The 24013-nt window shown below is 57.6% G+C and overlaps 1 protein-coding gene across 3 annotated transcripts in view; it reads left to right on the forward strand.

Moving 5' to 3' along the window:
- The window catches only part of AKT2 (AKT serine/threonine kinase 2), a 32903-nt gene that overhangs the window by 3181 nt on the left and 5709 nt on the right, over nt 1-24013 (forward strand). For 2 of the 3 annotated variants that reach the window (XM_084612623.1, XM_084612624.1), the window contains 11 exons: nt 12934-13074; nt 15407-15535; nt 16156-16267; nt 17933-18086; nt 18914-19045; nt 19681-19746; nt 20402-20470; nt 21339-21461; nt 22235-22363; nt 22981-23195; nt 23742-23829. In XM_084612623.1, the coding sequence (XP_084468749.1) occupies nt 13029-13074; nt 15407-15535; nt 16156-16267; nt 17933-18086; nt 18914-19045; nt 19681-19746; nt 20402-20470; nt 21339-21461; nt 22235-22363; nt 22981-23195; nt 23742-23829 (1263 nt within the window). In that variant the 5' untranslated portion in view covers nt 12934-13028. Of the gene's footprint in view, nt 1-9967; nt 12262-12933; nt 13075-15406; nt 15536-16155; nt 16268-17932; nt 18087-18913; nt 19046-19680; nt 19747-20401; nt 20471-21338; nt 21462-22234; nt 22364-22980; nt 23196-23741; nt 23830-24013 lie in introns of those variants that run through there. The other variant, XM_084612622.1, reaches the window with a different exon arrangement.

The raw sequence follows: 24013 nt of genomic DNA on the forward strand, positions 1-24013 counted from the left end.
GGCCAGGACTCCTGGGTTCTATTTCCAGCTCTGCCACTGATTTGATTTGCCCAAGGTCACATGGCTTGTCCCATCTTAATTTTACCATCGGGGGTTAACATCTGCCTCCCAAGGAGAGGTGCCTGGATTGCTTAATGTGTGGAAAGCTGTGAGATTGTTTGACACAAGGGCTGTAGAAAGGCCATGTGCTGTGATTACTTATTACCATTAACTAGCGGATACCTGGGAACCTGCTGAGAAGCCCTGGATCTTGGGCGGAGCACTGAGCCAAAGGAAGAATTGTAATGAAAGATGTTTCTGTCTGGAGAACAGAAATGTGCTTTAATCAGAGAACAGGTTCAAGGTCAGATTACGACATTTTTCAGAAATGTTCCCTGTTGCAGCATGGAGCCACTTGTGATCAATTTGGGGCCAGAACTGCTCAGCAGACTTGGCGATTAGGGTGGGTGAATTTTCAGGACAAGGAGTAAATGGGAAAATAGACCCTCCCTTTCTAAACGATGCAGTTTTGTTCGTAGGAACTTTGTGCAGGTCTGTGCACAGGATCATTTCCAAATACCTGTCCTGCCCCGCCCCCAGGAATTCGCCTGCCCCTGCACTCTGCATATCAGCCTGCACATGCTGTGTGGTCTGAGCTTGCGGGTTATTGACGCTCTGTAGGAGCATTGTCTTTCCAGAGGAATGTAAACCACGGCTGCTACGTGTGTGGTATGAATTGTACCTACCGTTATCTGTCAGTGGGTTACCAGGCCAGTGCTAGTGAGGCATCCCCATCTCCACGGCTCTGGATTTGATCAGGAAGTGAGCTTGGAACCAAGGTGCAGAGACATGCGGTCATTCCAGCCGATCTGAAATAATGGGTTAGTGGGGTAATCCCCTTGGGGCAGTTCAGTTGTCGTTCTGTTCGGCGCTGTTCGAAGGGAGAGGTGTGGGTGGCTTGCTTTCCCGGTGGAAGTCCCTTTATCTGACGGGCTGGTGCAGGAGGAGGCATGTCTATTAATGGTCCTGAGAAGCTGACTTAGAAAACAAACTTGTCCTGTGATGTGACCAGTCAGAAATGACACGTGGCGCTTGGCGAGACTTGAAACCCTACAGCAGCACGTCAATGTAGACGCTTACTGCGGTGATGGGAGGGCTTCTCCTGTGGTCACAGAAAGTCCACCTCCCTGCAAGGCGGGAGCTAAATCAAGAGAAGAATTCTTCCATTGACCTAGCGCTGTCTGCACTGGGGGGGGGGGGGGGTAGGTCGGCTTAACTGCATCGCTGGGGTGTGTGGATTTTTCATACCCCCAAGCGACAGCGCTCGGTCGACTCAACGTTTGAGGGTAGACCTGGCCCTTGTTTGGTCCCTGTCATTGCTTGGGTTCTTAGGTCATCAGTACTAACGAGTGGGCAGGTGCTCAGGGCGGGTGCAGTCGGAGGAGATGGTAACCGCATGTTTACCTGTGTTGAACACTTGTACTGGACTCGCTGAATAATGCTGTGGGGGTGTCTGTCCTAGTGCAACTCCGAGACTAATCAGTAACTCGCCAGCATAGGGCGTGTTCTGCTTTGCAGCTGGAACAGCCGCTCAGAGTCCTCGTCAGGTGCGTCAGTGTCGCTGGCCCCACTTTAAAGATGGGGAGCGTGAGGCACAGTGACTACCCAGGGCATCACAGAAGCCACAAATCTTGCCTGTTGCTGGTAGTGTCTAGCCACCGTTCCAGTCGGTGTTGTGACTCGTAGCCCACACACCCTCCCAGACGTGAGCTGGACAGGGGAGTCCTGGCTCCCAGCCTTATGCTTTAACTAGGCCTTGCTTCCCCTTCCTGGAGTAACACTTGGAGTGTTTAACATCAAAGCTTTTTTTGCAGACATAGGCCTGTGGGTCCAGAGACCTCTGAGTCCCATGGAAGTTGCTTGTGGAATTCCAGGTTGCCGATGGCCAGGAGTGGCTCCCCACCTGTGGGATTGAGCTCCTGTGTTCTCAGCCCTTAGGGTGAAATGTGCTGACGCTGTTTGTCTGAGGCAAGAAACAGAACCAACCCTCTGCAGCGTGTCCAGCTGCCTTGGGCTGCGGAGGAGGGTTCGAACAGGGAAAGTGACTCTTTGCAGACTTTGAGAAAACCGCGAAGCAGTGTCCTCTGCTTCCCAGGGACGCCGAGAGGGGAGGTGCTGCTCCTTTGCGTTAGCCAAAGTGCTTCCTTAGCCCCTCTCATGCCTGCCCCCAACTCGCTGCCTATTGTCCGTTTCCTGTTGTGAGTTGTCGGCATCTGTCATTCATGCCCATGTCCGATGACTCAGCTGATGCTGCAGCCATGACCTCCAGTGACTTTCTGCTCGCTAGTGAGCAGATATCCCTTTATTCCTAGCATCTTCCCCCTCTGTAAAGTTCATGCCAGGCTTTACAACTGCCTGGAAGTGAGCATGGGCTGTTTGACAGTAAGTGAGGAGCAGTGATTCAAGCAACCCAAGCAGCCTTTAAAACCCAACCAAGGAAATGCCATGCTCAAGCAGAAGTGCCAAGTATTAGCTGTGTAGCATCCGGGGGTGCCACTGGGTGACAAGCTTCTGTATCCAAAAGAAAGCATCCGTGTTAGGTTCGTTTTATTCAGTATTGAACCTTCTTTCTTATTCTGAGACAGAAATCCTCCCTGGCCCCTGCATACGGCTTGACATGGATTCCATCGGGCTTTTGCACATGTCTGCACCCATCCCTGCAATCTGTCTGGCAGAGGCAGATTTATATATTTTCCTTAATTGGATGCATGATGTGGTGAAGCAAACCTAGAGCCAAGAGCTGTGAACTCTGAAGTTCAAAGGCTGGCTTTGACTCTGCAGCCTTGTCTGGTATCAGAGTTGCCCCACTTTGACTTTGAACTGGGGTGCAAACCCCTCTGTAAACACTCTTAAACTCTGCTTGTTTCGATTTTTAGGAATAGAGTTAAGCAAAATCTGTATAAACCGGGTTTAAATCTAATTAAGAATGTCCACACTGGAGTTCACATCAATTTAATGGGACCAGTTTAAAATCATGCTTTTAAACTGAAGCAACTTTGAAGATACAAGGCCTAACTCTTCCTATGAATTTGTCAGGTCACTTGATCTCTTCATCAGTTATCCCATCCATATAAATGGGGTGATTAATATGTATGTCTAAAGCGTTTCTTAAATCTGCCCTTTGTCTGCAGCTCAGATTTCTGTTGGAAATGGCGCATGTATACTTTCTGGAGGTGTGCTGCAGGAATTGCTTTGTCTCCTAGTTCCCTGGTCGTGATGCTAATGCTCAGATTCGTGACAGAGGAAGGGGAAGCATGCGCGTCCTGGTCTCGCTCGAAGCTGCTGTTCATGATCACGCTCAGTGTCGGTGCTTTGGTGACATCCAGACAAGCCATCAGTCAGTGTGGCTTTCAGTTCTGCAAGGTGTTAATCGGGACCTCCGGGGAACCTGTAGTGTGGCCTGTTGTTGTTTTTTTCTTCCCTTGGGTTAGTCTGTGGTTTTTCGGGGGGGGGTTACAAAATGAAAGTATGAAAGATTTTTGTTTCAGGCTTCCAGGAAGTGATGTTTGATGGAGCTCAGTGATGGAATGGAAGGCTCAGATTCTGCTTGTCCCGGGCCGTGTGCTGGCGTTTACCTCTATCTCGTGTTGGCTGTATTACCATGAACAGCACGCGGTGCCTGTAACAGCCCTACTCAGCGCTGGGGAGTAGTGAAGTCTCCATAAGGTGTGGGGTTCTCATACAGTGCTGCCAACTCTTGTGAGGTTTGCCATGTTCCATCAATCCCCAGCTCCTGGAGTCAAGATTTGGTGATTATCTTGGCCTTCATTTAAACTAAAATAAGTTCCTAGCCCTTGTGGCTGTGGAGAAGCACTTGAAAACGTGACCCAGAAAGCAAATCAAAATAACCCAATGTCTGTTATTTTGTATACTTGTGTAACTTAAACCAATTCCATGATTTTTGGTGGGCCTTTCTCAAGGTTTTAGAATGCTTTGTGCTGGCAGGGCTGTTTATCCTTTATCTTACTGTTAAAAAAAAAAATCCACTGGGCTCATGAGTTTGGTACAGCTTGAGTGTTAAGTCAAGCAACACGACAGTTAAAATTTCCTTTGCACCTTTCATGTCAGGAGCCTGGTGCTTTTGAGATATTGAAAGCCACGATCCTGCACTTTGTTCCAGGCTGACTTGAGACTTTGTAATCCCTCTGAGCTTGGGAAATTGCTATCCCCATTTTACGGCTGGAGAAAGAGAGGCATGGAGGTGCAGTGACTTGCCAAAGCCAGTAGTGGTTTTAGAAATAGAACACAGGAGTCCTGACTCTCAGATCGGATGTGGCCCCTACATAAAACATGTTGTTTTTTTAAAAAAACTTGGCTACAGAATGAAATGCAGGTTCATCTGTCACTCTGCCGTGCTCTTCCCACGTCACTCAAACCTCTGGTCCTCACTTCTCCCTCTGGCAACTGGGGGGGGGGGTCGTGATCTTGCTTCTGTTTTGTCTGTTTGGATTGTAGGTGCTTTGGGACAATGAGTACAGTGCCCCTCTGAGACTTGGCCGTGCGATCGTAGTGCCAGTGAGACACCCCGACTGAACGATGCCATGCCTAGTGCCAAAGTCATGGCTAATAACCTAGGTTCTCCGGGAAATCGTAGTCTGCCAGACTAGCCGGCGCAGCGGGGAGCGCACCGAGGCGGGAGGAGCTGCATGTTCAGTGGAGAAGCTGTAGATGTGTGTTATTTCCCTCTAGCTTGTTTTCCAGCAATGAGTCACTGGGAACCCCCTCGTCCCCCCCACCAGGCATCTTTTGACACAGGTGAACGCAGCCCGTTACACGTATCTCAAAGGTGAAATCAAGGCCACATTGGGGCTGGAGCTCTGTCACCCCGGCACATGTGGTTTTCTCTTACTTCGGGGGCCTCCTTTTCTCTTGTTGATGTTTGACCAGCCAAAATACTAGACTCGGCAGAAATACAGGATGTGGTGACGTGTGGTGAACTGAACCGTCTCGCGCGCGCACAGGGTAAAACTCATCCCTCGCTGTGTGGATTGGTGGAGATACTTGTTGGGTCTTTCGGGGGGTTGTGCCCCAGTGTACGTGGCTCGCCCATCCCTCTACTCTGCTGTGTACCGGAACGGTACGGATGATCTCCCTGCTCCCGCTGGGACGTCGGTGTGGCCCAGCAAGCCAAATCCATGGTGTATAAGTGCATTTGATCGGATGCAATAAGCACTTGTTTGTAGTTCTTGAGCCACCGGAGCGGTTTGCCGAAGGATGTCAGATGTCAGACAACCAAGTGGAATAGCTAATGTTTACTGAGCCTTTTGTTCCAGTGTCTGGCAAACGTAAACCTGGGGAGGGGCTGTGCCAATCCGCAGACAGGCTGGGCGGGTGCCTGAGAAGAGAAGGGGCATTGTTTCCCAGGGACGCTTACGCTCCCCTGGCACGGGATGCCACCCCAAGGTTCTGCAGGGAGCCTGGGGTCTCTTGTGGGTCCCGACAGGTTAGGACTGTTCTCTGCCGGGGAGCTTTGCTTTATACACTTCCATCCTAGCCACTCCTCTGCTTCTCCCCGTTCTGCACATCCTGAAAGGAGTAAACAACCTAGTGTGTACTTAGCTGAGTCTCACAGCCAGCTAGTCAACAGGCTGGCCTCCCTGCCCCCCTCTGGGGTGGGGACGGGGTTAGGGGGGCGGACCAGAGCTGCGTCTGAGCGGCAGCATCACTCCCCACAGTGCCCCGGTGGGACGGTACCGAGCAGAGACCCCTTCTGGCTAGTCTGTAGCAGACCTGTCTGCATCTGAGCTGCTCCACTGGCCCCTCTTTGTAGAGCACTGCATGTCAGTCTCTCTTCGAGATCTCGCCTTGCACCACCGAGTATTAGCCCTTTGCTGCTGGGAGCTGATTCCCGCCCCACCTCTGACATTAAAGCCACCAATCAATCCAGTGCCAGATGCTTCAGAGGGAATGAACAGAACAGGGCAATTATCGAGTGATCCATCCCCTGGCGTCCAGTCCCAGCTTCTGGCCCTCAGAGCTTTAGGTCCTCCCAGAGCGTGGGGTTGTCTCTAACCCTCTTGGCTTGTAACCATTGATGGACCTGTTCTCCATGAATATGGAATATATTTTACTTTTAGCTGAGGATCTCAGAGCACTTTGCAAGTATTTAACCCTTCCAGTGCTGCTCAGGGAGGTTAGGTTCCTAACGTAAGTCCCGTTTGACAGAAACTGAGGCCCCGAGTGAAGAGCCGACCTCCCCAAGGGGATGATGCTCTGGACTCCTGGGCCTTAGCTCGGAAAATGCACAGAGAGGCAGTATCGAAAATCCTGCTCATTTAGATCTGCTCCCGCTCAACCAGCTGGAAGCGGGGATGCCTGGGGGCAGTTTTCTGGCCTGCACTGAGCGAGAGGTCAGACTCTTCAATTTAATGGTTCCTCCAGCCTCAAAGTCGCTGAAGCAACGGCTTTATTTCCAGTGAACCAAGCTTTCTGTGGGCGTGCCCGCAAGGCCTAGTGCCCCAGCCCCAAACCTATGCTGTTTGCATTCCAGTCCTGTGCAGAATCTCTGCCGGAGGGCAGGGCTCTGCGGAGACAGGTGCTGTCCATGCACGCCGACCCGGGCACCTGTGACCTGCCGGACTGAGCATTCAGAGCAAGGGTCTAAAGTACTGAAGGCTCAGTCAGAAAATCGATAGGCCAGTCCCTGCTGCATCTGTCTGTTTGCTGTCCCTTGCCTCTCTCTGGTGTTCTCACATGGCCCCGGGGCCCCAGCAAGTCTGCAACTCGCCATCTTTAATAGATGGGTTTTTCTCCCACTGGGCCTGGGAAGCAGCTGAATAACGGAGACCCTGGTGCGCTGAGGTCAGACAGGAAGACAGCGTCTTAGCAGGGACTTGAAGCTGGCTCTGCCAAGTCCCCGACTAATGTGCTAACCACTGGGCGCTCCTTCCGTCATGCAGCTGCAGCGAACCTTCTCAGAAGAGCCGTCCTTTCACACCTGGCCCATTCCTATCTCCAGGCCAGCAGGGAAACTTACGATCACCCAGAAGGCAGGCCCCGAAGCGGAGCTCTCACTCAGCAGTGTCACGTGCTGGTTCTGGCGAGCTACACCTAGTGCCACGAGCCAGCCTGGCTTTCTCAGGGATTGGGTAGGGAGGGCAGTCCTTCTACCCCGAGACGGATTTTCAGCTTAAGACTCCAGGCATCTCTGGTGGCACTGTAACCACCGTTGGGCTCTGGCTGTTCCCCGGCAAGGAACTGGGGGTGCCAGGGGAAGCTGATCTAGTGAAAGTGAGCAGAGGGATAATGGAAGGTGCTGGATCGACCCTCCTGGGGCCCAAAATCTCCAGGATACAGCCCTTGTAGTAGCAGGGAGAAGCTTACGCATGCACCGGGATGGGGTCCCCCAAAGCGCTCTGAGATCTGCTGGTCAGAGCTGGGTGTGTGTGAGTGAGAGAGAAGGACAGGAGGAGCTCAGGTTCTGCAGCCCGTTTAGCCCTTCCCCGCTCCAGGAGGTGACTGGCAAGTCTGGCCCTCTGGGGTGGGGGGGCCTGTCAGCCTGCCATTGGATGGCGGTGCCGGCCTGGCTGCTGCTGAGCTCACTCAGTTTCCAGCTGGTGACCTCCAGGTGAAAGGCTCCTCACCTGCTCTCCTGCAGGAGCCCGCCAACCCCGGCCAGCGCTGAGTTCGGAGTCTGAAGAAGTGGCCACCGTGAAGTGATCGCATCCCCTGAGGCTCCAAGGCTCGTGCTGCCTGGCTTCTCCTCACTTACTTCTAAAGGTCGCAGGGTCACTCTCACCGCGGTCCTGGCAGGCGAGAGCTGGCGCGTCTGAGCAGGGACGCTGCCTGCCCGGACATCACTTTGCTCTCTCCCATTGCATGTGGCTGCCCAGTAAAGTCACCGAATCCCAGGGTGGATCCAAATGCCTCGAGCATTTCTTGTGCTAAGGGGCGTAATGCTCCCCATGGGTAAGCTGATCAGCTCCGCTCTCAGGATGCTGCCGGATGTCGACACTTTCCACTGCTTGTTCTGTCCCTGAGGAGCGTGTGTGGAACCCTGGGCTTTGATGGCACTTATTGCGGAGCGGTGAGGACGGGTCAGGTGACGGGTCGATCCGAGCCGCTCTTAGATTGCAAACTCCTCAGGGAAGAGACTTTGGGGGAGACGTTTCAGAAGCATCTAAATGAGTGAGGAGCCAGCAGGAAGGTCAGTGGGGCTTTGGCTCATAAGTGACTTTGACCCGTCTGAAAACCTTACCCTGTGTCATCTGGTGGGGGCATTCCCAGACCCCGTGGCCTTACACCGAAGACAGCTGGAGAAAGGGTTAGTTTTCTCCCTCTGGGTCAGAGCCAGCCATGGTTTATCTGCAAAGGTCTGGTCTGTCTCTGCTGTTCTCTTGGCTCCAGCTTGGTCTGAGCATGCGGCAGTCACAAATACAGGTGATCTAGTCACTGTTAAAGGCATATGATGTTCGTTGGAAGGTGGATCCTCACCGTTGTGCCGTGTCCCACAGTGCTTTCCACCTGCGGGCTCAGAATCGCTCCCAACTCCTCAGAATTGTTGGCATTCCCCAAATGGTTTCTCTTGGCGGGTGTACCCGCGCCAGCTGGCAGTTTGCAGGCTTTGTGGCCACTCTGAGAACCTGTGGGACCCTACAGAAATTCCAGCCCTTGATAATATGGTGGTTAATCTGCTAAGATTTACGCTTATGCTGGAACTGCATCTTGTCTCTAGCTAGAGCCACAACGTTTGCTCAGTCCTGGGCTCCAGGCTCTTCTCGGAGGAACATTGTTTTTTAGCCTCTCCTTGCCTTGGCCTGCGGCCCTGGGATGGAGGTAATGTTACCTCCTGTGCTTGGAGATGGCCAGGTGAAGGGCATGTTACTGGTAGGTGAGGATCCACGTTTGCCGTTCGTCTGACCGGCGCTGCTAGTGGAATTTAAGAGGAGGGCTGCGTGGAGCTCTGGACTGGGACTCAGCAGACCTGGGTCCTGTTCTAGCTCTGCCGTTGGCCCACTGCATCACTGTGGGCGAGCCACTTCCTGTCCCCGTGCCTCAGTTTCCCCTCTACGAACAGGGATGATGCTACTTTCCTTCTTTGTAAAGAGCTTTGAGCTCTCTGGATGAAAAGCTAGGGGTTCTTATTAAATCAAAGCGAGCCCAGCCAGGCTGTGGGCTTGACGCCACCTCTCTGCCAAGCTCCAAAGAAGTCGTTGGTGGGGAAAACAAGAGGCGCGAATGGGCGCTTCCAGGAAGTCAGTTCTTCTGCCAAGGGTGCAGTAAGCCACCGGGCTGTTGGTCTGGCCTGTTTCACCCACATATTGTTCATTATAAACTATTCCCCGGGGGGTTTCTCGCAGACCGACAGGACGCCTCTAACGAGGTCACTCAGGGAAAGGGTTACGTTCTGGTGCCAACAGGATCCTCTGAAGTCATCTGGGCAAGGGGATGGTTCCTTTTGGAAATCGATTCTCTCCATATGCCACCAGGTTCACTTTGTTTGCTGTCCCCTAATCACATGGCTCTGTCTTTCCAGCTGCCGTCCATTCGCCTGCGTTCTAGCCTATTGCAAATACCTTTCGCCTTGTGCGGGAGGAAGACCCGGGTATGCGTTCGCAGCCTCACACTTGCGCTGCGTGGGAGCATCTGGGGTCAGCAGCTGCAGTGGCTTCTCTCTCTTGTCTTATGCCGAGACAGGGCCCTCTGTGCCACAGGTCACAAGACGGGAAGATGCTGTTATTGCTGGACCTTTAGCACTGTTATGTAAATGAGTGAAATCCAGTTGCAACGCTGGCTTTGTTTGTTAGCTAGGATTGCAATCATAGTTCTGTATAAACTTGTCTGCTGGGGTCAGAGTGATGTCGTCTTTCTCCCAGTCTTGTTTCTGTTCAGTTTTGCCAATGAAAATACATGTAGATTAAATCGCCTTATTTGTGCAGGGTTTATTTAGCTCAGGCCTGGAGCACGCAGGGAGAAGTGTGGCATTTCTGTGGCCGCATGCAGCCCGCGCCCGGCCCGCTCGCTGTCTGCTGGTGTGTGGACCATAATTCTCTGACGTTCCGTTCTGTAAAACCGGGGGACAGTCAGCGCATCGAACTGGAAGCTTGAAGTGCTGGAGTCCGGCCCTTTGGCTGCCGCCCGCTCAGGCCTTAGGCCAATCCCTTCCCAAACGCGCTGGCATGTCTCCTGCTCTCTTTGCCTGTGTCCAGGGTGCCTCACTCAGGAGTTTGGCAGATCTGTTTGAAAAGCCCCTGTGATTGCCTCGGGCTAAATATTGCTGAAGTGCCTGTCGGGTATTTCCAAATGGGCGCAGCCGCCCGTACGCCCACAGGCTGGCCTGGCATTGGGTCGCAATATTACACGTTGCCTCTTGGGCATTTGCCAGTTTGGTCTTACGGGGCGAGCTTTGGTCCCCTGGTCTCCAACCTCAGTTACCCCAGTGGCTGTTTGGGCGAGTCCAGATGTGTGGGCTTTGCTCCCGAGCGGGAGGACAGGCTGCAGAGATGGGAGCAGAGAGCTCTGGCCAAGCGTCTGGGCTGGTCAGATCTCCGAGGAAAACAGGGCAAGTAGGATCCCTTCTTCAGCCCGGCCAGCAGAGAGCGGGCGACGCATGTCTGTGATAGGGCACGAGTGAGGAACCCCAGTTCCCGAGAGGGGTGCGCACTGGCGGGCACTCGAGTTGAATAGGAGAGCTGGCTAGGGGGCAGCATGCCCGAGCTCCAACAGGTCTTCAACACCAAGGAACTCTTGGCAGGCGATCTGACCTCTTCTGCTGAATGGGCTGGAGCTTTCTGGGGCCCTGTCCTGGCTCCACTTGCTCCTATTCAGGCGGCCCTGGAACCAAAGCAGACCGCCAGCGGCGTGACGTTTCACCCTTCGCGTCTCCACATGAACTTCCCTCTGCAATTTCCCGTCCCCAAATGGCAGCAGGGACGTGGGAGAAGCCGGATGGCGAGGCCCGTATGAGGAGCAGCTGAGTTGTAAGGAAAGGGGACAGTGAGCAGCACAGCGGGTGTTGAAAATTAGCGGGGTGTTCTGTGATTGGCCATTCCTGAGTGGTTCCAGGAAAGCACGGATATGCGAGGGCACCAGAAATAGCCAGGGTAGATGGGGCAGCTTTACACCCTGCAACACTGGGATAGCCGCCTTTCTAGTGACCTGAAGTTTTATTTCAACCCTTGTCTCTGTTCATTCTAGTCCTGTCCTTCCGATGACCATGGAGCGTACTTTTCCTACTTCAGTCCTGCTGTTTGCCGGGGCTGCTAGCTTGGGCGGAGCTAGGACTGAAGCGGAGTGTGTGAACTCCCCGGCTTTGGCGGCTCACGCTGCGTGGTCACTCAACCGAAGTAGCTAGTCCGGGGCGAGGGAGCCTGTCACGCTTTGATCGCTGATGTGGGGGGAGAGGGTCCCTCTGCTCCACCAGCCCGGTGTCGTGCTGAGTTGAAAAGGCATGTCCAGGGCATGGCATGGGGAGGCAGGCCCAGGCCCAAAGTGACTGGAGACCCAGGAGCCGGTGGTGCTGTTGCTGGGCCGTGGAAGCCCGGCGCTGTGCCTGTACATTTTTACCTTCCTGCGCGGGTCTCGTGACCCTACACCGCGCCGGGCTCCAGCCTGGCCTAGGGAAGCGCCCTTTCGCGGGTTCGAGTGGTACAGCTGCCTCTCCTGGAGCACCCTGATTTCCCTGCCTCGCCACTCCATCGTGGAGCGAGCGGCTCCCCGGCCGAGCGCGCTGATCCTAATAGCCGAGCTCCTGCAGTGCGGGGCCCTGGCACTGGGGCCGGGCGCTGCAGGGCTCCTGGGCTTGCTGGAATGACAATAGATCCAGCAGGCGTGCCGAGCGGCCTGGCAACTCCCGGCACTTGGCGCTCCTCGCGCACCGTCACTAGTGGTCTGTTCCCAGAGCCGGGCTGCGCTCGAGAGGGGGAGGGCTTGGCAAGGGGTGCTGTCGGCAAAGGTGTCAAACCCTGGGCTGGGTGAGCCCCGAGCTCCCCCTTGGGGAGCAGTGCAGAGGCCTGGACCTGGAATCAGCGCTGGGGTGGTTCAACCCGGTTGCCAGCAGGAGTTTTCCTGACCAGCCTGCACAACGGACACTCCTCCGCGCCCGAGCGGAAGTGATGGCAAGCGCTCTCGGGCAACGGTCCTGGCTCTGTGCCAGCCACAGCCTCACCTGTCCAGCGTGGGCCCCGTGGGGTTCCAAGACTATCCCTAGCCCTGCCGCCTCCAGCCGCCCCCTCTCTGCCCGTCAGCTGCTGCTCCGGCCTGCCGCCCCGCAAGTCCTGTCAGGTGACGTGGATTAATTTTTCTCCAGCTGTTTGTTTTGTAAGGGCTCTTGCCTGTGGAGCGTGTGTGTTTTCCCCGCCAGCGTCTTTGATCTGAGCATGTGCGATTAGTGCCTCTTATCTCCAAGGCTTTTGATCACCTGTGATGGTAGCACATGGTGCTGCGGGGAGATAAGGGTCGCTGGAAACAGAGGTAAACACCTCGCTGGCTGCCTGAGCAGGTAGCTGGGCTCTCCCTGCAAACAGGGCTCTGATCCCGGGGCCTGTGTTTACGGAGACCACATGGAGACCACATCCATGTAGCGGGGGAGTTTTTAATGATACCCAGTGGGGCGGTTTCCTACTGATACTGCCTTTCTGTCTTCACGGGAGAGCTGTGTCTGTGCACGGCGCGGAGAAGAGGGCACTGGGGGACCAGAGGAAGGGCATCTCCGATCACCCCCCCACACCCCCCCGTCTGCCTTCTTGGTTTGGTTTGTAAGCTCACAGGGGCAGGCGCTGGTGTGAAGACTCTCGCTGCCGTGTGCTCAGTCCTGTGGGTGGAGGGGGGCGGATTCGGTCCCCGTGGCGAGCGACACTGGATCTTTAGTGGTGGCGTTCGTGGGAGCTCCATCCACAGCTTTGTCTGGACATCCAGTGAATTCTGCGATGGCAAATGGCCTCTTTTCTTCTACAGACGCTCACTGCGCCCACAGCTTGTCCTGCAGCGGGCAGCGTTACCCTGGTTCCTTGTCCTGCCCTGCAGAGGTGGCTGGGAGCTGGGGCACCAACATGAATGAAGTGTCAGTCGTCAAAGAGGGCTGGCTGCACAAGAGAGGTAAGGATCCCACCCGAAGGTGGTGCGTGTTGGGGGCACACAATCACACCAGCCTAACTAAAGGTGGGATTTTAAACCGGTGCAGCTTTGTGTGTGGACACTCTGATAGGGTTTAAACTGGCCTATGCTGGTTTAGTTTGCACTGTGAATTGTTTTAAACCGATGTAAGTGTGGCTACGCAGGTATTTGTACTTGCTGAACTAATCTGGTTTTTGAACTGTTGCAACTTGTCTGTGAACCCAAGCCCTAGCTGTTTGCATCGCGGCTTTCAGCGGCTGCAAGCCTTTTCTGAGCCCTGCAGATAAGCTTGCTGTAATCCTGAAAGAGGAGAGTGCAGAGACTGCTCGCCCAGGGTAGCAGGGCTCCTGCAGCTCTCCTCTGACCCGCTGACTCCAACAGCAGGTAGCTTGCCCCCCTTGCTGTCCGTGGGCAGCCCCTACGGGGCGTCCAGCACTCTGAAAGCCAAGCTGTAACTGCAACTGAATGACAGGCCAATGTCCTGCCTCCTCTCCTCGGACCTTCTGGCCTGTCCAGCCTCTCCGTCATGCCTCGGGCAGGAAGTCTCCTTCCGGAGCAGCTTCTGCCATGGGCAGATCCGGGGCGATTCCTTGCCATGCTGTGCTGAGGGATTGGGGTGGCTCCAAAGGAAGGTGCAGCCTCTGGCTGCAGGAAGGCAGCGCGGGGCAGAGGCTCTGTGCTCCCTGGTGGAGAAGGGGAAGCTGTTTGAGGGCTGTGCCTGGCTTAGTGGCATCTTTTCGGCTTCGGGGCACCATGGGCAATTGCCCCTTGCAGCTGCCGGAGAAAAGGAAGGCTGTGGTCACTCAGCTGCCCAGCCTCCCCTTTCCCTGCAGCACACAGAGCCCCGGAGGAGTGTGGGGTGGAAGGGCGCTCAGACAGACAGGAGCCCTGCCCGAGCTGGGCCCAGACTGTGCCTCGCCTGGCTGGGCTGCATTTTCTGAAGCTAGGGCCTGAGCCGAAGAGAGCAGGAGTCTTTCCATTGGCTTCTGTGGGCTTGGGAGAGGCCCTCGGCTCGGTCTGACTGCAGCACGCGCAGGGAGCTCTGTCCCGGGCCCTGGTCGCAGCGCGGTTAGAGCCGTGTGCCAGTGGTCAGGCTGAGGCCCAGTTTGCCCGTTTCCCTGGCCAGCGCGGACAAAAGATTATCTCTGAGACCCATGGTAAGTGTCTCAGCATGTGCCCGGAGCAGGGCTTGCTGGCGTCCCTCGCACCCCGGAGCAGGGGCTGGAGAAGTGGGGCTGGCATGGCTTCGCTCCTGGAGCTGCCAGGCATGTCCTCCAGGCCAGCATCTCTGCCCTCCCCTCCTGGGTGGCTCTGCGCGAGGACCCCAGGCCAGCGGTCGCTTTTATTTTTAGCGTCCTAGAGTGCAGGGGCCGTGCAGCAGCTGCGCAGGGGGTTATTTATAGAGACGCGGAAGGTGGGCCTGTGTTTTCCTTGGTTGCTGAGCACTTTCGGGAGCAGGCGCTGGAAGCCCTGCAGCTCGGACACATCCTGGCTGGCTCCCATTATTCCAGTGGCGTGCCCAGGGCTTCTGGGTCTAGCAAATGTCTCCTCTCTGCCAGGGAGAGAGCAGGGGGTCAGGATTCAGTGCTATTTCTGTACGTGGCATGGTGTGCCAGGACCAGGGGCTGAGGCTAACTGTGTGAAGCCACATCCCTTAAAACAGCCACAGAGCCGGCCGCTTTTGGCCATGGCTGCCGCTTGAGCTAACGTATCGGCTAATGTTCGGGAAGGGACCTGGGAGCCAGAACTCCTGGGTCTGTTCCCAGCTTCACCACTCTCCCTCTGTGAGCCTTCGGCAGGTCGCTTCACTAGCCTGCCTTTGGGTGGGCTTCCCTGGGAAATAAGACTGTTTACCTGCCTTACTGGGATTCACAGGGGCCCCAAAGGAAAAAGCAGGTGTGTGGAGGTTCCCCAGAGGTTAACCCTGAAATACCTTAAAGGACCCTCATTTCATCACTAAGGATCTGTCTCAAGTGTTGGCCCAGCGTGGCCGGCGCGGAACCACTCCCACCCTTGGGAGGCCCAGTGCCGCAGTCTCAGTGTCCTTGGCTCTGTGTGAGCCTCTTGCCGCTAAAGCCCCAAAGTGGCTGTGGGGAGCTGAGAGCACTGTGGGCCTTTGAGTCTCTGGAGCGTCTCCAGTGAAATTCGGTGGTTTGTCCCTTCGCTGGCTCTTTACTGCGCCCGGGCCTTGCCGAGAGCAGGGCAGCGGCTCGGGTGCCGAAGTCGAGGTGGGAGCTGGTTTGAAGCAGGCTCTGTAGCGAAGGGACAGAGCGAGGCATGAAATAACACCAGGCATAATTCGGTTTTGTTCCAGGGGAGTACATTAAAACATGGAGACCCAGGTACTTCCTTCTGAAAAGCGACGGCTCTTTCATCGGCTACAAGGAGCGGCCCGAGACGTCTGATCACAGCTTGCCACCTCTGAACAACTTCTCGGTCGCAGGTGCGTCTGCCGGCTAAACCCGGAGGTGCAGGGGGACCCCCAGGGACATGTCCGTGTGTCTCCCCAGCAGATGCACGTCCCCCTTCTCATGGTGCCCATGTCCCCTCTGAAGCCAAGAGGAGAGTTCAGTCTCCAGGAGCTTTGGGCCATGGTGCCCGACATTAGTACCCCGCGAACGGCTTGTCCAGCAGCTGTGTTCCCCTCTCTCGCTGTGGGGCTCTGAGGTGACCGCCCCGGAGCGCTGTCTGGCAGCCTGCCCTGCTGTTGCTCGGGGGAGAATAGCAACCGGCTGTCCAACACTCGTGTGTGGGACTAGTGCGGGTTTAGTCCCATAGTGTTAGCACCGTTGAGAGCCCTGGTGTGGACGGGCTGCCGGCTGCCGTCTTTGAAAGGAAGCTGGCACCCTGCAGAGGTGGCACCGGGAGGTGGCTGGCGCCAGGCCCCGGGTGCTGCATGTGAGGCCGACAGGCGGCATTTAAAAATGCAGGGTAGGGATTTTAATGGGATCCTGCGCTGAACAGGGAGCCAGTGCAGGAGGTTCCAGGTTAGCAAAGGGGACCTGGTCTCAGAAATCGGGGCAGCCTGCACTCCGCCCACACCCACTCCCCCTCTGCCCCCAGAATGCCAGCTGATGAAGACGGAGCGCCCCCGGCCAAACACCTTCGTCATTCGGTGCTTGCAGTGGACGACTGTCATCGAAAGAACCTTTCATGTGGACTCTCCCGACGAGCGGTAGGTGCAGCTCCACACACTCCTGTCTGCGTCACGGGGCGCCCGCCTCCTCCAGGCCACCACGCAGCACAGGGCCTGGCGGGTTGGGGGGGCAGGCTCCCTGGGAACTTAGCTCTTTGTCTTCAGATTCCTTGGCAGCCACCTGCCAGCCAGCCCTCCCAGACCTGCTGAGAGGCAGATGTTCTCCCCACATCAAGGGGGAGAGGGGGGCAGAGGGAGAAGGGTGTGTCCACCCTAGACCCCCGCAGACCGACATCAGGGACTCCCTGCATGCTGGGCGTGGCACCGAACAGCTCTGGTCTGAACAGAGGGTGGGAACGGGGATGTGAAGTATTTCGGTGCCAGGCAGGAGCGTTCACGTGATCCTCCCCTGGAAGGCCAAGCTAGGGGCCTCCGGCTCCAGGTGGGCTGTGCCTAGCTGTTATAGGGGAGGAGACGGAACTCTGTCTGGCTCTCTGTACCCCAGGCCCCGCAAAGACCCCCTTCGTGGCAGGCTGGAATTTCTCCCATGAGTCCCAGCTCCCTGCTAGAGGTGCCTGGCTGTGAGCTCCTTGCCCCCGCAGCCTCTGCTGCCCTGGGAGCTCTGGCGAGGTCAGGCAATGCCAGCTGCCACCCGGACAGGCATGGGACCTGCAGCTCATGTGCACTGGCTCCATTGAACGGAAGGGAATGGAGCGGTAGCGAGCAGGTGCGCTGGTAGGGGTGGCCCCATGCACGCCCGCCCTCTGCCCAGCTGCTGGCGTGGAGGTGCCCAGGTCATGGGAGCCGCCACGGGAACTAGCAAGGAGCCTGAGGGGCGCAGGCGTGGCCTGCCTTGGAGCGTTGCATGCTGGGACAGCAGGTCCCCTGCCCCTCGTGTGTGGGGGGTGGGATTAGGCCTTTTGACCTGGGACCTGGTTATGCGTGGCCATCGGCCGCAGTGCAGAGCAGGTGTGTGACGCTCTCCTTGCACCAGAGTGAGGGGTGCCAGGAGGCGCTAGGTTGCGGGGAATTGAAGCAGGCTGAGCAGCTGATCTGACAGACCGACCCCCACCGGCAGGCGCTTCGTCTGGGGAACCCCACTGATGGCTCGGTGACCCTCGGGCACTGGCCGAGTGGGCACCCTTAACTGGTTTGGCCTGGCTGCCCTGTGTGGCTTCCTGGCTCCCGCTCAGCCTTGTGAGCGAAGCTGGGCTCTGGCAGGGGCTCCCGGCCGGAGGGGGAATCGTGGTGCACTGTGTTCACCGCTTGAGTTCTCCTCAGCTAGTCCCCAGGGGCTCCCTGTCCCCCTCGGGACCAGGGGGTCTCTAGGCAGCAGTGAGAAGAGCTGCTTGCTCTGAGCACAGCATGTCCTCACGCCAGGGGCCTCTTGCAACCGGAACAAGTGGGAAGTTTTGTGTTTGTGCTAATTGCAAAGGTCCGCTCCGAAGTGAGGCTGATGGGTCGCGCTGGCAGAGTGCGAACCGGGGGTGAGGAGGCCCGGGCTGAAATCAGTCAGGGCAGCGCTGGGACCCGGGGTCACTGCTGTGGGAGGAGGAAGCGCAGAATCCGAGCTGCCAAGACCCGGCCTGCTCAGAGGTGCTGACGCACCCGTCCATCCCTCGGCTCCTGCCGTGTTCTCCCCCTGCAAGCAGCAGTGCAGCTGCCTGGGCCCTGCTGCGGTCCTGACCCCTGTGCTCACCGCAGGGAGGAGTGGATGCACGCCATTCAGACCGTCGCCAACAGCTTAAAGAACCAAGAGCCCGAAGAAGACACGATGGATTACAAATGCGGCTCTCCCACCGACACCACTGGGGCTGAGGAGATGGAAGTGGCCGTGACCAAGACCCGGGCGAAAGCAGTAAGACGGCTGGCGTGTTGAGGTTTCTCAGCGGGGGTGGGGGTCGTGGTTTCGGGGGGCAGGATGGGAAGGAGGTGGGGGACCCCAAACCTTGTTTCGGCTGTACTGTGAGGTCGCAGTCTGGGAAAGGTCAGAACCTTCGCCGTCGTGACGCTGTTCCTGTTTTCATTCGTTTGCTCCAAGCTGCTAACGTCTCCCGGCCAGGTTCTCCAGTGCGCTCTCTGAGAGCCTGGGGAGGTGGGATGGCGAGTCACTCCAGCTAGGTCCCTCACAGGGGCTGATCTCTCAGGACACCCGTCCCCTGCGACAGAAACGCACTGTGATTTCTTTCCCCCCGGGCTGCATGTGGTTCACAGCACTTGTCTGAAACCGGTTCCCTTCCATTTTCTCTGGCCAGTCATCTTCTGTCAGCTCCTGGGGGTCTTCTTCCATGGGGAGGGGGAAACCATTGACTTTTTCCTGTGATTTCTGCAAGCCCCTCTCCTAGCCACTACATTGCATATTTGTCTGGAACAAGAGCCTGCTCCGCAGGGAAGTGGGAGTCGTGGTGTTTGAGGTTGGCCATTGTGCACAGAAGCACACAAGACCATGGTTTAAATTGCCAGGGTGAAACTGCCCCCCATGCGCGCCAGAGGGCTGGAGTGGGCCATAGCTGGGTGTCTTGACCTCATGCTGTTCTTCTACCCAGGCCGGAACCGTTTTTAGAACTAGCTACCCCGGCGGGAGAACCCCTCGGTTTTCGATAGGCTCGTCGGTCGGCATTTCCCCACCTTCCAGCCATCCCATGCCGCAGCGTTAACCCTCCCCCCGTCTGCCTTTCTCCCTAGACCATGAACGATTTCGACTACCTGAAACTCTTGGGGAAAGGCACCTTCGGCAAAGTGATCCTGGTGCGGGAAAAGGCCACTGGGCGCTATTACGCCATGAAGATCCTGCGGAAAGAAGTCATCATCGCAAAGGTACGCGGGGCCGTTCGGGGAGGGAAGGGTCAGCGCGGAGGGGCTTGGGGGCCTGAAACAAGGTGTATTCCAAACCTGCAGGCGTGTGCTGTGCATGCTGTTAGGTAACATCATCCTCTGCCGTTTGTGGCTCGCGGTCCGTCTCTCTCCTGTGTGTGTGTGTTTGCCTCTGGGAGCAGGGGCAGAAATTCTCACCTATGCTTCAAAGACTTAGAAATGAATGTGTTCACCCGTTGCCATCCGCCTTCGGCTGTAAGCTGCTTGGGGCGGGGGCTGTCTTTCTGTGTGGGGTTTGTACAGCACCTGGCTCCAGGGGGGCTGCTACATGGCTGGGGTTCCTCAGGAGTAGAGCAATAAATGTGTGGGGGGGACTGTGGGTGCTGAGTCAGCAACACACTTAAAGCACCTGCTTCACTTAAAATTCAGTGGGACTTGAGCATGTTCTCCAGCGCTTTGCTGGCCAGCGGTGAGCATTGTGCCTTGGCCACTGTTCCCCTCGGGCATGAATGCTGCCCCCCCAGGGCTGGATTCCGGTCCAGACCTGCCAGCTCGAAGGCCAGCGGCTGCGGCTCGGTGGGGTGGCCGGCTGGCTTTGAGTGCACGACTGATCTCCTGCGGTGTCTGTCTCCCCACAGGACGAGGTGGCGCACACGGTTACAGAGAGCAGAGTGCTGCAGAACAGCAGGCATCCCTTCCTGACGGTAAATCCGCCCCGTGGGTCTCCGGGCGGGCAGGGCGGCCGTGCCAGCCGGGGAAGTCCCCGTGGGGTCTCCGGGCGGGCAGGGCGGCCGTGCCAGCCGGGGAAGTCCCCGTGGGGTCTCCGGGCGGGCAGGGCGGCTGTGCCAGCCGGGGAAGTGGGCTGCTTACATGCCGGCTGAAACCTGAAAGATCCTTCAGACTCACAGTGTCCTCCATCAGCAGTGCAGCAAGTGCCCCTGGGAAGGGCAAAGCTCCAGGTCTTCAAACGGCGCCCCGAGCTGGGTGTCCGGGTGCAGAGTGCTCATCTCTCGCTTGTCGGCGCCAGGGCAGCTGAGCCTGGGAGGGAGCACGAGCCAGGGCTGCGCAGTGGCTACTGGGCAATGAATGTGCTGAGTGCCCAGCTCCTGCCATTGGCCCCATGCTGGCGCTGGCAGCCGAGAAGCCCTGCGCTGGGCAGGACTTGCTCACTCATCCAGGAGGCCGCAGGGCGGGCCGCTCGGCAGCAGCCAGCAGGCTCGGCGTGGGAGACGGGATTCTAGCTCTGCCCTTCCCTGGCGCGGGAGCTGGAGTGACACACCGTAGTCCCTCTGCCGTCTCGGGAAGCGCAGAGCCATGCAGCCGGCCCCTGCCTCTTCTCAGCCGCTCCCTCTCTTGCAGGCACTGAAGTATGCCTTTCAGACCAACGACCGGCTCTGCTTCGTGATGGAGTACGCCAACGGAGGAGAGGTGGGTCCCGCCCGCACGGTGCGCTGGGTGCTGCCCGGCTACCTAGTCCCCAAGTGAAAATCAAACAGCAGCACGGACTGGGGGAGGGGGAGACGTCTGAGGCTGGAAATGCGAAGGGGAGAGATGTGGGAGCTGCAGAAGAGCCCGTTCTGCCCCCCGCACTGGTGAGGTGGCCTGTGGGCCTGGAGGAGGGCGTAGGGGGGTGCAGAGGAGTCAACGGGAAGATGACCCATGTCTGTGACCGATCCCCCCTACCCCCCTCTGCGGCAGGACAGAATTTCAACTTGTCCATCATCTATCTCACTTGGGGGGCTCTCCAGTCTTACCAGCAGCTTGTGCTGCAGGGAAGTGTCAGCCCCGGCCCCTGGCAGGAGCCCTGCCGTAAGGAGCTGTGACCCAGCTAGTCAGGACTCCTGGGTTCCCTGCCCAGCCATCACTGATTGGCCATCTGGCCGTAAGAACGACATTCTCCCAACTGTGGGGGGTGGGGGGGGATTGTTACCCACCTCCCGTGGGGTGGGCGGCAGGTGTGGCTACGCAGCACTGACCAGCCTCTCCCAGCCAGCGTTCCCGGCTGTCAGGCACCAGCTGGCCTGCTGCTGTGACTGCCCCCAGCAGGATTCCTGCTGGCCTTGGTAAGGGAAACACAAGTGTCTTTGAGGGAACCTTTCTGAACTGCCTGGCTCTGGGTATGTTCTCCCCCTCCTGCCCCGGGCCTTCTCCCCGCCTCGGGGGCTGTCAACGTACAGGGCAGTGCGCGTCGGACCCACCTGCCGGCGTTCTCGCCGGCGCAGCTGCCAGAGCGCTCGGCCCTCGTTTGGCTGCTTCCAGGCTCTTACTGCCCCCGCTCCGTTTTCCTTCCCTCCAGCTGTTTTTCCACCTTTCGAGAGAGCGCGTGTTCACGGAGGACCGGGCCCGTTTCTATGGTGCTGAGATAGTGTCCGCACTGGAGTACCTGCACTCCAGGGACGTGGTCTACAGGGACATCAAGGTAATGTCAGGGCAAACAGCCGGTCCACCCGGGTTCTGGCTAGCTCCCGCCTTCCGCACCTGTGGCTGCAGCTGGGGTCGGTGCTCAGAGCCTTTGGGAACCAGGCTCTTGCATTTTAAAAAATGAAACTGAATTCTACGCCCTTGGGTCCCTGTTCCCTCCTTGCTCGGCTCAGCCGGTGAGACGCAGGCAGCCGGTGAGTGTCTCAGCAGCGCTGTGCCCTGGCTGGATTTCGTCACTGCAGGAAGGTGTCTGGAGAACAGGAGGCAAGGGCCCCTTGCTCCTGTCCCTGCTTCTGAGGGCTGGACTCAGCAGAGGCTTGGCCGCGAGCAGCCCCGTTTCTCAGGGCTCCATCCCAGCCCCCAGTACGGCCTGGTGAGCGCTTGATTCATGGAGAGGGTAGTTTAAAACTTCCTCTTTTACCTAACCTCGTGTTCTGGATGATCTGCCCTTGGCTCGCCTTTCTGCCCAGAGGCTGTGCCCACGAGGAGAGCCGGCTTCAGGGTGGGATTCTGGGCTGCTCCTGAATGCAGCCAAACTGCCTGCATCCCTTGCAGGCCGCATCAGGCCCAGTGCTCTCTCGGGGGTTGACGAGGATTGACTTGCTGTTGATCGTTACCCAGGCCTAATGTTGCTGGTGGCATCTTTATGCTTCCCTGGCCCGCCCCGGACTAGCCACTGCGCCCCATCGAGCTCACAGTCTCGGCTCTGTGTGGACGAGCGAGCGGAATTAACCGGAGCTTTGACCCCCTCGCTCCCTCTCTGCCTTTCAGCTGGAGAACCTGATGCTGGATAAAGACGGCCACATAAAGATCACGGACTTCGGGCTCTGTAAGGAAGGCATAACGGACGGCGCCACCATGAAAACCTTCTGCGGGACGCCGGAGTACCTGGCCCCGGAGGTACTGATCTTTCACTCTTAGGTGTATTACGATAGCACCGCCCTGTCCCAGGCCAGGGGCCATTGGATGGGCAGAGACCGTGCCTGCCCGAAGAGCTCCCAGACCACAGGTTGGGGGGGACGGGACTCGCCCAGCCGGACAGTGACGAGCCTGGGAGCAGAACCCAGGCATCCTGCCTGCCCGGCCCGGACCCAGCCCCCTGGGCCAGGCCCACAGACGAGGGGTCAATGTCCCGTGGCCGGGAGTGGGGTGTAACAGGAGGTTGGTGGCAGCACTGAATGCTGCTGCTAGACACACCTCACAAACCAGAGCGTCACCCTGACCTCAGGCCAGCAGGGCCCCTAGACACGTCCGAGAATCCTTCTGCTGCTCGGCTGGGACGAGGCCCTCGCTGCACCAGAACGGTCCCTTCCACTCCGTTTCTGGCCAGCTTGTTCCCCACTCTAAGGTAGAAACAAAGCTGACGAGGAAAACCCTCTGCCTAGGTGGATTAGTGTGTTTAGAGCAGGGGGCTGGGAGCCAGGACTCCTGGGTTCTCTCCCGGCTCTGGGAGGGGAGGGGGGCTAGTGGCTGGACTCCTCTCCGCAGCTCACAAGCCCCCCCTTTTCCCCGCACAGGTGCTGGAGGACAATGACTACGGGCGGGCTGTGGACTGGTGGGGGCTGGGCGTCGTCATGTACGAGATGATGTGCGGCCGCCTCCCCTTCTACAACCAGGACCACGAGCGGCTCTTTGAGCTGATCCTCATGGAGGAGATCCGCTTCCCCCGCACCCTGAGCCCCGAGGCCAAGGCCCTGCTGGCCGGGCTGCTCAAGAAGGACCCCAAGCAGAGGTGGGTGGGTGCTGGACACATGCACCCAGGGGCTCGCTGGGCCCAAGCTGGTCCCATGGCGCCAGCTCTCACTGGCTTTCTTCCGGGGGTGGCAGCTGCTCCACGGCAGGTGCGTCGGTCGCTGTGGAGACGGTCAGGGCTGGGAAAGCACCGGGAGATCCCCCATGGCAGGTGCAGACCAGAGGCGAAGTGTCCTCGGTCTCCTGTCCAGGAGAACCTGGGTTAAAGCTTCTAGGGCCTTCTCTGGGCAGGTCTCTGGCCTGGGTTGGAGGGGGTCAGACTAGCTGATCACAGTGGTCCCCGCTGGCCTCGGACTCTAGGAGTCTAGACACAGAAGGTCCAGCGGGACCAGGCTGAGGGTCTAGGTAGACGCGCTGGTTTCGGTGTTGCTGATCGATACATGCCAGGATCCTGTGGATTTACAAGGGGCTCCCTGACCTTTGGCACCATCTGACTAAATGGATTTAAAATCGCACCTGGAAACCAGTGCAAGTAGCCCAGGCCCTGGAGCGAGCGCCAGGGAGTAAGGATGCTCTGTGTCTCCAGGCTAGGAGGAGGGCCAAACGACGCCAAGGAGGTGATGGAGCACCGCTTCTTCACAGCCATCAACTGGCAAGACGTGGTTCAGAAGAAGGTAAGAGGGGGGAACCCTCTTTGCTGTGGAGGTCCTGGGTTTTTTCTCATCCCCTGAACCACTTATCTGAAGAGTTCTCAGAACAGCCCGCTGCCACTGAGTGTACGTGTGAGGCTGTGCAAAACCCACCCTTCGCTAACACCTGATCAGCACAGAGCAGAGCTCATGATACACCCCCGCGTGG

Source organism: Lepidochelys olivacea, assembly GCF_965140295.1.
Source record: "Lepidochelys olivacea isolate rLepOli2 genome assembly, chromosome: 23".
NCBI lineage: Eukaryota > Metazoa > Chordata > Testudines > Cheloniidae > Lepidochelys > Lepidochelys olivacea.